Source organism: Neolamprologus brichardi, chromosome 7, assembly GCF_056152115.1.
Source record: "Neolamprologus brichardi isolate AB-2024 chromosome 7, ASM5615211v1, whole genome shotgun sequence".
Classification (NCBI taxonomy): domain Eukaryota; kingdom Metazoa; phylum Chordata; class Actinopteri; order Cichliformes; family Cichlidae; genus Neolamprologus; species Neolamprologus brichardi.
The window spans coordinates 59,613,838-59,626,055 of record NC_142110.1 but is presented as its reverse complement, the minus strand read 5'-3'; the positions used below and the strand labels follow the sequence as shown (position 1 = coordinate 59,626,055).

At 38.5% G+C, this 12,218-nt stretch overlaps 1 protein-coding gene across 5 annotated transcripts in view; it reads left to right on the top strand.

Moving 5' to 3' along the window:
- camk2b2 (calcium/calmodulin-dependent protein kinase (CaM kinase) II beta 2) overlaps nucleotides 1-12,218 on the top strand; it is a 65,275-nt gene that overhangs the window by 12,082 nt on the left and 40,975 nt on the right. For 4 of the 5 annotated variants that reach the window (XM_087843989.1, XM_087843990.1, XM_087843988.1 and 1 more), the window contains exon 6: nucleotides 7,776-7,848. In XM_087843989.1, coding sequence (XP_087700115.1) covers nucleotides 7,776-7,848 — 73 coding nt within the window. Of the gene's footprint in view, nucleotides 1-7,010; nucleotides 7,084-7,775; nucleotides 7,849-12,218 lie in introns of all 5 variants that reach the window. The other variant, XM_087843987.1, reaches the window with a different exon arrangement.

Here is a 12,218-nt window from a genome sequence, read left to right as displayed (position 1 = left end):
TTAATTTTTTATTCCAAATTTGAGATCCCATTCAGTGTCTTCCTTTTTTCTTTTATAGTACGAGATGATCATGCTCTTAATACTAGTTGGCTTGTTTCCCAAACAAGTGATGAAGAGTGTTCTTAGAGTCATTTGCTTTGTTGAAGATAGCAAAAGTAGATGAGTTTAAATCATCACCTGTCTGTCAGATTTGTTCTAATAAACATGATATCACTTAGATTCCTTGAGGGGAATTTCTTCAAATTGGGGAAAATATTCACTTGGACTTGAACTTATTAAATTTTAGAAGTGAAAAGTTATTATTAATCTCAGGCTCTCATCCACAGCATCTCTTTTGTCCTGTCTCCCTCCCATCAAACCCAAACAGTTGTGGCAGATAGTTACCCGTCTGTGAGCCTGGTCCTCCCGAAGGTTTCTTCCTGTTAAAAGGGAGTTTTGCCATTCCACTGTCACCAAGTGCTTGCTCACAGGGGGTTGTTTGGTTTTTTGGATTTTCTCTTTATTATTGTAGACATGTTGTTTTACACCATAAAGCACATTGAGGCAATTGTTTTTTGGCACTATAAAAATAAAACTGAGTTAAATTGAAAAAGTCTTCAAGCTCCAAGAACAAAAAAAACTGCTCTGGGTCCTAACTTTGGAATTACACTAAATGTGACCAAATTTCAAAAAAGAAAGGTCATTATATATTCAAATGGTCCAGTTTAAAACTTCATTGACATTGTAATGTTCAACAAGAACACTTTGCTTGCCGTTATTGAAAACAATAAGTCACAAACAGAATAATAAATTGTAATCAGTTTGACCAGATATGACATTGGTAACCCTACTCTTTGGTGCTTCCCAAATAAAGTTCATCAATGACTTCACAATATACTGTACCATAACTGCAACTTGACTGGATGGAAGATGCATACAACCACAAGCCACTTATACATACTAATCACTAAACAGTATGTTAAACAATATGTTTAATGAAACAGAACTCACAGACAGTCAGTGGTGCTAAATATGGGGAAACATGTTGTCAACGGAGACTGAACAAATCACTTGTCAGAGTAATGACATGTTTCTTCCAGTTGAAATGCATCATCCAGATGCACATAATCGGCTTTCTTGGATTTCTTTACCTGGCTGATTAAGGATGCATCAAGACATTTTCTGTCTTTTTATTTTAAAAAAATATATATAATATCACAGATTTAGATCACAGCCTTTATTTCTGTTTAATGAGTAATATTAGAAAGTTGCAGAAAGATCCATCCACACACCTGCAGAAAGGGGCTACATGAACTTGCCTCTAATGAACAAATGCTATACTAATGTTTTGCCAGTTTGAAAAGTCTCTCAACCAATTAAAGGAGATCTGAAGATCAAAAGATATTTAAAAAAAGATAGGAATTTGTGTTAAACTATAAGGAAAGTTATTCCTCTAATTTTAACCTTTACTTTCCCTGTTATTCTCTGTTCTTTCCTTCAGCTGTCTTCAATCTCCCCTGTTCTCTTTGCATAAATTATGTGTGTGTCTGTGTGTGTGTGGCACTCTGTGTGTTCATGTGTGGGTGTGTGATTAGCAGGTCTTGATTTCTGTCCAACAGTATCTCACTAACGGTTTCCTCTCCGTACTCCATCTGTACGCAGAATCACTCAGTCTCTCCATTCTTTCTCTACCCTGTTCATGTCTCACTCACTCTAGATGACCAAAAAACAGATTTCCTGTTACTTAACCTCTTCTGGTGTCCAACCATATGGATTCATTTGGTTTTATGTGTCAGCTTTTCACATACTGTAGTTGTTACTTGAATTTCTGTCCACCACAAATCAGTGTGTAAAATAATTCCACAGAAAACTGATAATGAGTCCTCTGGATCAGTGGTCTCCAACTTTTTTTTGCGACACTGACTGGCTTATGTCCAACAATATTTTCACGGACCAGCCTTTAAGGTGTCGTGGATAAATAAAACAAAGTAAAACCAGTACCGGTACCAAAAAAAAAGAAGATTTATTCATAACACACGGGAAAAGACCCAGGGTAACCGAGTCAACGATAAAAATGATTAAAAAATAATGATAAAAACCCTGAAAACCATAAATTTCACACCCGAGCCTCAACTCTTGCGGCCCGGTACCAAACGACTCACGGACCAGTCCGTGGCCTGGGGGTCCATCCCCAGAGGTTGAATCCTAATGACTCTGTCACAGTCTTGTATATTTTTTTCCTCCAGCACTATCATCAGGTCTGCATTTTAATTTTTCTTTGTTAGTCTGCACCATGGGTAAAGACTTAAAGAACCACTAATGTAATTCTTGGCGAGTCAAAATGGGTGGGTATCCTATTAAAATGATCTCAACTTTGAAGCAATGTGTCACGTTGGCTGTGTAGAAGGCAGGTTAGGACCCAAATGCAGGACTTCAAAAGAACAATGCAAAACTCAAAACAGCTTTATTGCTGAGCAAAAGACAATAAAATACATTATACAAAGTAAATCATACCAGGCAGAAAACAGGAACTCATGAGATAGGCATAAACGAGGGAACATGGACAACGTGGAGCGTACAGCAAGATAAACACAGCCTAGAAGGAGAACATGGCAAAGGGCAAGGGAAGACTGAGACAATATAAACACACAGAGAATACTGAGGGAACAGACCACAGGTGGGAACACAGCGGACACTAATCACAGACTAATGAGACAAGGAGAGCAAAACTGAACATACTGGAGACGAGACACGGGCTACCAAAATAAAACCGGAAGCAACAGAGAATGGGAACGGAAATGCAGGTAAACAAATATAGCAACCCAGATTAAGACATGAGAACGGACAAGGACAAGAGATATACATGGAGACATGACTGACACGGAGACCTGGACAAAGATACACTAGCTTGATGCAGACAGAAGACAAAACACAGACAAAATGAAGTTTACGCAGAAAACGAAGCAGAGGAGACTGGGACACAATGAAGAAATAAGGGAGCGGACTTCACAATGAAACAGTGGACTAGAACCACAAAGACTTAATATAATACTCAATATAAAATAATAAAGACTAGAACATAAATAACATCACAGCCCCAAAAGAAAACATAAAGATTCTACAAAACTAAGACCCCTGGGTCCAAGACACCATAACTGAAGAAACAACCAAAGGGAGTGAAGTGTGGTAAATACATTTGAGGGTTATCTATTCAGGCAGGTACACTAGTGACCAAAGTTCAGCTACAAATGATGTGCTGGAAGCATCTAAGCTTTACAGTCCAATATTTCAGTTCAGTTTTATTTATACAGCAGAGTCACAGGGTTAACAGAGCGCCACTCACACCTATGGCCAAATTTAGAATCCGCAATTAACCTAACCTTACTAACTGCATATCTTTGGACTGTGGGAGATCCAGATTACCCAGCGAAAACCAAAACAACTACAGATTAGAACATGCAAACCCCACAAAGGCTGTGGCCAGATGGTGGATTCAAACCTTGCTCTGAGGCAACAGTGCTAACCAACACACCACCATGCTACCAGCATTTTAAAGCTGACCGCACAGCTGGCTATAACAAAATTTGAAAATAACAATTAATATCTTATTTTTCTTAAGAAGAATAGGAAATGAATTATTACTAAAGTCCTCCAGTATCTCTCTTTTCCAGTATACATGCTGCTCTGCCTCAGTCTTCAGCCTTTCACCTCCTCAGCTCTGCTCCTCTGTGGTGCTCTGCTCCAGATTTCACTCTTTATTTAGTTCTTCATATTCTGGACATCTCTGTTTAGTGCAGTTATTATTCCTCTGCTGCTCTGCATAGCCAGGAACATGTCCATGTGTTCATGCATCCATTATCCCTGCTGATCACAGCTCAATATCCTATTCGCAACCTGTTCAGCCCTGTTCAGAATCATCTATCTAACTAGCTGCTATAGCTAATTTGACTATTGGGTAATTAAGAGCTAACTTTACTGTGTGCACCAACAAGTCAAGAAGTGAAGCTGATGTTGATTCATAGCTCTATCACTGCATCGTTTCATCGAGTCAAATTGAAGTAAAGAAATATTTCAACCAGCACTGAAGAATACATGCCAGGACATGTATTCTTCAGTGCTGGTTATTACTGGTGTTCACTTTGGATATGCACCTTGACAACACTGGACAACAGCTAGATAGCTTACACTTTACTGTATACAGGCATTGCAAAAGTGTCTCTACATTCTTTCTGAAAGCCACAAAGGGGCGATCGCTGTGGTTTCAAAAAGAAATATAGTTGTACATGTAAGAAATCTGTGGGAAAATGGCACTCTGATCCCTTGATCTGTTATTTGCACTAAACTGATGAGTGTACAGTCTCAATAAGTAGTTTCAAGTATTACTGACTATAAAAAGGACATTTATTTTAAAAAGAAGAACTGAACATGCTTTTTGAAATGCAGAGTTAGAATCGAATCACCAAATAATTTCTATGAAGCTACATAGCAGAGGAAAGTCCAGTGAATGTAGCCTAGATGCTGGTGGTGACCAGGATAGGGTAGATACGGGGAGGATGAATGTGCTTCTTAAAGGCAGAGTGATAAAACAGCAATGACGTTTAAAGCACATGGAAAACAGAATGATTGGCTCACAGTGATGATTGGCAAGCCTACTTAGGTAAATGGCAGAATGCGACTTCTTAGGTTTCTCCGTCAGAGTCCCCCTTTGCTCATCACATTGGATATCAAAAATCCAAGATGGTTATGGTGAAAATGTTGAGTTTCTGGCTTTGTAATGGGACTAATCTTTCTTAAAGCCTGATAATACTTTCCACACTCACAAGTCCACTAGGGTATGCTTGCTTCTGAGTGATGTAAATGTCATCATCACACAGTGAGCAAATGCTTGCTTTTTTGTGACCACAGAGAATTTATATTACAATGCATGTGCCCTTGGTAGTGGACTTTAAAGAAATATCACAAGAATGACTACTTGACTATCAGGTCTCCAGCTCAGCTGTCCATGTCCTTGTTTGCAATAGACTATAATCAAGTCATTTCATATGCTAAGTGTGTTAGGGGTCTTAGTCTCTCCAAAGCCTGTTTTATTGATAATTACTCAATAAAATTACTCATTTTAAACCATTTTTAAACCATTTTATATGCTTTGACAAATGGCAAAGCTACTTTGGGATCGACACATATGGATGTGTTGTTTACTTCTTATTCAAGTCCATACCTAATCTGTGATATTCAGCTAGAAAAAAACACAAGAAGGCAACAGTAAAAATACTGCAAACGTGAGGCTTCAGAATTTCCTTCTGTCCATTTTTTCAGTCACTTACCAGTTGAGAGTCAGCGGGCTTATCGCAGCTTTCATAGGTGACATTTCTAACCACTGCACAACTGTGCCATCCAACTTCAAAAAAGTAATGAGTAATGTTACTGTAGCTTTGTCTGTCTTTTGCCATGGTGTGAAAAAGTGTTTGCACCTTCCTTATTTCCTATTTTTTTGTATGTTTGTCACACTTAAATGTTTCAGATCAAACAAATTTAAATATTAGACAAAGATAACACAAGTAAACACAAAATGCTGTTTTGAATAAAGGTGTGGGTTTTTTTTTATTAAGAGGAATAAATTCCAACCCTACATGGCCCTGTGTGAAAAAGCAATTGCCCCCTAAACCTAATAACTGGTTGGGCCACCCTTTAGCAGCAACAACTGCAATTAAGCATTTGTGATAACTGGCAATCTTTTGCAGTCTTTTCCAGTGCTGTGGAGGACTTTTGGCCCACTCATTTTTCAGTTCAGTTGTTCTAATTCAGCCACATTAAAGGGTTTTAGAACATGAACCATCTTTTTAAGGTTATGCCACATGTTGTTGTTGTGGTGGTGTTTTGGATCATTGTCCTACTGCACAACCCAAGTGTGCTTCAGTTTGAGATCACAAAAAGATGGCTGAACATTCTCCTTCAGGATCTTTTGGTACACAGCAGAATTCATGGTTCCATTTACCACAGCAAGTCTTCCGGGTCTTGAAGCAGCAAAACACTCTTGGGAAGGTTCACCACTGTTCCATGTTTTCACCATTTGTAGATAATGGCTCTCACTGTAGTTCGCTGAAGTCCCACAGCATTAGAAATGGCTTTATAACCTTTTCCAGATCAACAGACCTCAGTTACTTTGTTTCTAATCTGTTTCTGAATTTCCTTGGATCGCAGCATGGTGTCTGGCTTTTGAGGATCTTTTGGTCTACTCCACTTTGTCAGGGCAGTCCTATTAAAGTGATTTCTTGATTGAGAAAAGTGTGTGGGTGTGACTAAAGAAAGTGAACTCCGCTTTCCAAAGAGGTAAAACACCACTGTTAATTTATGTTATAAAACATAAATTTACTGGGGACAATCACTTTTTCGCAGAGGGCCACGTAGGCATGGATTTTTTTCCCCCTTGATAATAAACAGCTTTACTTAGAAAGTGCATTTTGTGTTATATTTGTTTAATGTTTAAATTTGTTTGATGATCCGAAACATTTAAGTGTGACAAATGTGTGACAAAAAACAGGAAAACAGTTTTTTCACACCACTGTACACACAGTCTGTGTCAGCAACAATTGTGAAGTACACAGTTTCATGTTCTGTTTTGTTAGTAATATGATGACAGGTCTACAAAGCTCCTTTTCTCTCATTGTCACATAGTGCAGCTGTGTTTTCAGGTTTACACACTCTGGAGGCCATTTTAGAAAAGCTCCATGTTTAAAAATTCACTTTTAATTTGAACAGAATAGCAAGCTGAAGAAACAAATATATGTTTATGAACTGAATGAAATCTTAGCAATGGAGATTTAAAAAACTCTATTCGGAGGCAAATCAGGAAATATGTAAAGTGCTTCTCACATCAACTCCCTCGCTTCCTCGCCCTGCAACAGCCTCTGTGCCTCAGATCTTCCCGTTCTCTTCTCTTTCCACTTCTCTTTTTTACTATGTTTTTGGTCCCTTTCCTTCTCGTGTTGCTTCCTTTATCTGGTCTTCACTCTGTTGTTCTGTCTCCACAGTCACTGTATTCATCAGATTCTAGACAGTGTCTCTTACACCCACCACCATGACATAGTGCACAGGGACCTCAAGGTGTGTGTGTCTCACTGTGTTGCATTGCTGTGCACCCTCTGTACAAGAGCTGCTTGTATTTTATAGTCCTGTTTTTTAATTTTTGCCTGTGATTTGATGCAAGTTTTGTCTGTGCCTGCTGCCTGTTTGTTTGTCTCCCCTTGCCTGTCTTGCCTGTCTTCTGGTTCTGCTTTTGCAGCTCTTGTTGTACTATTTTAGAAGTCTGAAATATATTTACAATTCCTGTGGGTCCTAGGACTGTCATACTTTGAGCAAGAGTGACTGAGTGAGTGAGAAAACCTGAGAAAGGGTGAAGGAGTAGAGGTCAATAGAGTGACAGAGTGGCAGCAGCGACAACTTTAAATACTTGCAGAATCTTTTCCTCAAAGGCTTTGTTATCACTGCTGCTAAATAAATTACACACAAAAATATACAGGTTAGACAGAGTGTCTCCCACACGGAGCTGCAGAGCCCTCCTACGCTGACTGACTAATATTTGGCACTTTCTTTAAAACAGAAAATAGCAAACTGCACGCATTCTCTCTGTGTAGCTCACAGACAGGTTCACACTTTTTTATATGTGTGTGCAAATGTGTTGAGTGTGGAAGAGAGAGCTGGTTCCTACACTGAAAACATGTATGACCTGTGACAGTTGGGGCTCAATGTGCTAAATGTGTTCAGACTAACCTGCTCCCCCTGCTGTCTGCATGCAGTCATTGCATCCAGCAGATCCTGGAGGCCGTGCTCCACTGCCATCAGATGGGTGTGGTTCACAGAGATCTCAAGGTGAGTCACAAGCAGGTCATGTGTCTGTGTCCATGTAGGTGTGTGAATTTTAGCTGCACAGCTATAAAATCAGTATATGGAACATTTTGTACTATGTTCAGGTCAGGTTTAGCTCAGGGACAAGAGTCCATGAAGGAAAAATATAGAGCTTCCACAAAAAGAATGATACCTTCGAAATGTTTCTGGAAGAAAAAAAAAAGATTTTCTTTTTCAGGCAAATGGCCAGCATGACAAAAACACATGAAAGTTATACAAACAGATACCTGCCTCAAAAATGTATATCCTATATATATATAAGGATATGTACATCGAAATATAGGTATAGAAATGATAAGAAATGACAGAAAAAGATGTAATGATTGGCTAAAGGGAGCATGTTAAAGGAGGATAGCAATGGACCCAGGATTGAACCTGGAGGAATCCCACAAATCAGCCACATATTTTGGAATAACAAACTCATTATTGAAATGTTATAAAAAATTTAGTTATAAAAACAAAACAACTTCACTATTACTATTACTGTGTCACAAATGTTGTGATGAACAATGTAATTCAACAACAACAACAACAACAACCCTCCTAAATGTTCACAAACATGGTAATCATTAAATTTCATAAATCTGCATACTATAAATAGAATAGTGTGACACAACCTGCTTTTCATATGTAAACGTCTGCAAATATCTGCAAATATTTCATCAGGAACTATAGGCCTCATAAACCAGAATGTGACCACTGTTCTGCACTGTAGCATTATAAATTTTGCTGCATGTTTATGCCTTTACATTACAAATTATTAATTATGAACAGTGCCGGTTTTTCGAAAAGTGTTCCGAATTTTAAAAAAAAGGTTCTATGTGGAATTCCCACTGTTATATGTGAGTGGTATAGCAGATTAGGTTTTGTTGAGTTTTGTCATCTGTATTGCAGTTTGGTCTGGATATCATCTTCTGATGTCATGTTGTCTGTTTGCCTGATGAAGACCTAGTATGGCTGTGGTCTCACTTTTTTGTAAATCAGTAAGCGGTTCTCCATAGTTCTGTGTTTTGTCTGACTGTTGTAATTGACAGCTGGTAAGTGCAGTGAAAATATTTATATCCAGCATGTCTGCGCATGTCTATGGGCTGGATTTATCAAAACGTGCATGAGTGTTTGTGCACATACATTGAAGTTCTGTCTTGTGCATGCACTTCAGTGGACTACAACTGAAAGAGAAATTTCATAGCAGTTGGAAACCTTGTGTCTGCTCACCTCCAGTGCTGCGGTGATGTATACCGCGCAGCTGACATTCTTTTGATTAAGTTCCTTTGGACATTCATTGACCTGCTTCATGTTTAAGCAGGATATGTATATATATCTGAATAGGTAACAATGAATCCCTGTTCACAGATTAGTAACTAAGTAACTAATCCTTCACAGAGGAATGTTTGAATATTTTTTGTGTATATCAAGCGTTCCTCTTATTATCATATGCTGTTTCTTACAGCATAGATAGATCTGCTGTACTGAATTACATACATTTTTTTAGTGATTTGTTCAGTATGTATGAGTAGCAAATAAACAAATAAAAAAAACCAATGTTAATAACAAACCAACATATAATTAAAGAACAACCTAAAGCTAAAAAAAAACAAATCATTTTTTGTAATGATGCAGTCAAGACAAAATATTGTCAAGAATGTATGTTAACATTAATATAGCAATTTACATTACATTTATAGCAGAAATCTGTGTGATGGCTTTTTATTGATTTTAAGATTATATAAACTTAGTTCAAAAAGTAAAGAAATTTGTGTTTGGTCATGAATTAATAAATAAATAATAATGAATAAATTACTAAATAAAATTAATAAATCTTGTGCTGTTGGAAAGCCTGTTTATTTCCCCTTAAATGGTCTTGAAAAGCTTGCCAAATGTTTTATTCCATGACCATGTACTGAGGCAGGATCAAAGGACAAAGGACAGAGGCCTTGGCAGAGATGATTCAGCTCAGGGAGCTGGTGAGGTGGCCCGTGGCGGAAACTAAGTAGCTGTGGGGGCTAGTTGGACCCTACAGCTACTGGCCAATGGAGTAGATAAATTATACCCTGAGGGCTCAGGATACTCAGAAGACTCTGTCAACTCTTGTGGGAGCTGAGCAGGGTGCACTTTTCTGATGTCTGGGTCCACAGCAGCTCCAGCACGGGATACAGTGGAAGCTCCAAGTTGGCTAGACTAGTTTGTTCAGAATTCACTGGGTTCACTTGCTGAGACACAGATTCAGGGTAGGCCTTGGGTAGATCAGCACTCTCTTTGACCCAGGAAATATAGAAACTAAGGCAGCCTGTACAACCTGAGGGGCCCTCTCTTCTGTGGAAACAGCTCCCAATTTGGATTTGGGAGACAGACTCACTGTCTGCTTTTAAGATTAGGCTTTGCTAATAGGGGGCCATCTGATTGTTGTTGTTGTTTTTTTATTTTCTCTTTATTGCAGGGTCTTTACCTAACAATACAAAACCCCTTAGGGAACTGTTGTTGTGATTTGGTGCTATATAAATAAGATTAAATTGAACTGAATTGAATTGTCCTGTAATAGTCAATTACTGTGAAGTAACTGGGAGTAAGAAGTGGGAATAACCAGCTAGTGAAGCAGTTGAGGTTTGTGAGATTTTATACCTTCGAATGCTGAGATAGCAGCTCGCCAAGCCCTCATATCAGCTGTTTCTCTCAGTCTTTGTTAGTAGACTAGAAACCTAGAACAGTCTAAGTCATTTTCTTCCATGCAGATTGTTGTGTCCTCTGGGTGCTTTGTGCGGTCAACTTGCTCTGTGACTATCAACTGTGTGGAATTTGGTTAATTGTTTTCCAACCCAAGTGCAGAATGCAGGAGACCAAAGTGAGCATAACGTGAACATTTAATGCTGGATTGATCAAAGGAAAACATGATCCCAAAACAGAAAGCAAAAGGAGACACAAAGAGGAATTATACAAGGAGTGTAATACTAGGATGCACTAGGAAATCTAGAAAGCATACTGTGGGTGACTCAACAGAGGGGCAAGAGGAGACTGAGACGATAATGACAGTAATGAGGCTAGGGGAAACGGTGGGGGGAAACAGCTAGAACAAATCAAAGACAGATGGGCACAGTGGGGCATAAAGGGAAGACTATACACATTTTTAAAAAAATGATTTTAAAAAAATGTAATATATAAATTATAAATTATAAAATAACTGTACAAAACCAAAGGCAGAATAGCCAGAAACTGAAACAACAATATATGAAATAAGATACTTAGAAATGTGGCAAATAAGAATAAATAATAACAGCCAAACTGAGAACCCAAAAACACTGAACTAAGGTGTTTATTACTAATAACTGACCCAACCAGTTATTAGATTTAAGGGGCTTTTTCACACAGGACCATGTAGGTTTAGATTTTTCCCCCGGTGCACTGGTGCACAGTCATGTTGGAACAGGAGAGCGTCATCCTCAAACTGTTCCCACAAAGTTGGGAGCATGAAATTCTCCAAAATGTCTTGGTATGCTGAAGCACTAAGAGTTCTTTTCACTGGAACTAAGGGGCTGAGCCCAACTACTGAAAATAACCCCGCATCATGATTCCCCCTCAACCAAATGTTATACTTTGCACAGTGCAATCAGACAAGTACTGTTCTCCTGACAATAGCCAAATCCAGACTTGTTGATCAGATTGCCAGACAAAGAAGCATGATGCATCACTCCAGAGAACACTTCTCTACTGCTCTAGAGTCCAGTGGCGACATGCTTTACTTCACTGCATTTGGAACTTGGTCATGAAGAGGCCATTCCATGAAGCTCTCTATGTAATCTTCTTGAGCTAATCTGAAGGCCCAATTTGGAGATCTGTAGTGATTGCCAACCTCAGCACACTATGCAGTTCACCTGGCCTACTAGTTCATGGCATAGTTGCTGTCATTCTCAATGACTTCTACTTTGTTATATTTCCCCCCAACAGTTTACTATGGAATATTTATTAGCAAGGAAGTTTCACAGCTGGACTTGTTTGGAGGTGGCATCCTATCACGGCATCACACTAGAATTCACTGAACTCCTGAGAGCGACCCATTCTTTCCCAAATGTTTACAGAAGCAGTGTGTATGACTAGTTGCTTGAGTTTATATACCCGTGGCCATGGAAGTGATTGGACCTGAATTTAAGGGTTTAGATGGATAAGTAATACTTTTGTCAATATTCTGTACATAAATAATTAAATATTTCATTTAATAAATACTTAATAAATACTGATTGCAATGTTTTTTCAGCAATACTTATTAAATCTGCCATATTTCATCATGGTATTAGTTAATGCTTTGATGCACTGCTCTCTTTATTTTCATCTCTCACTTTAAT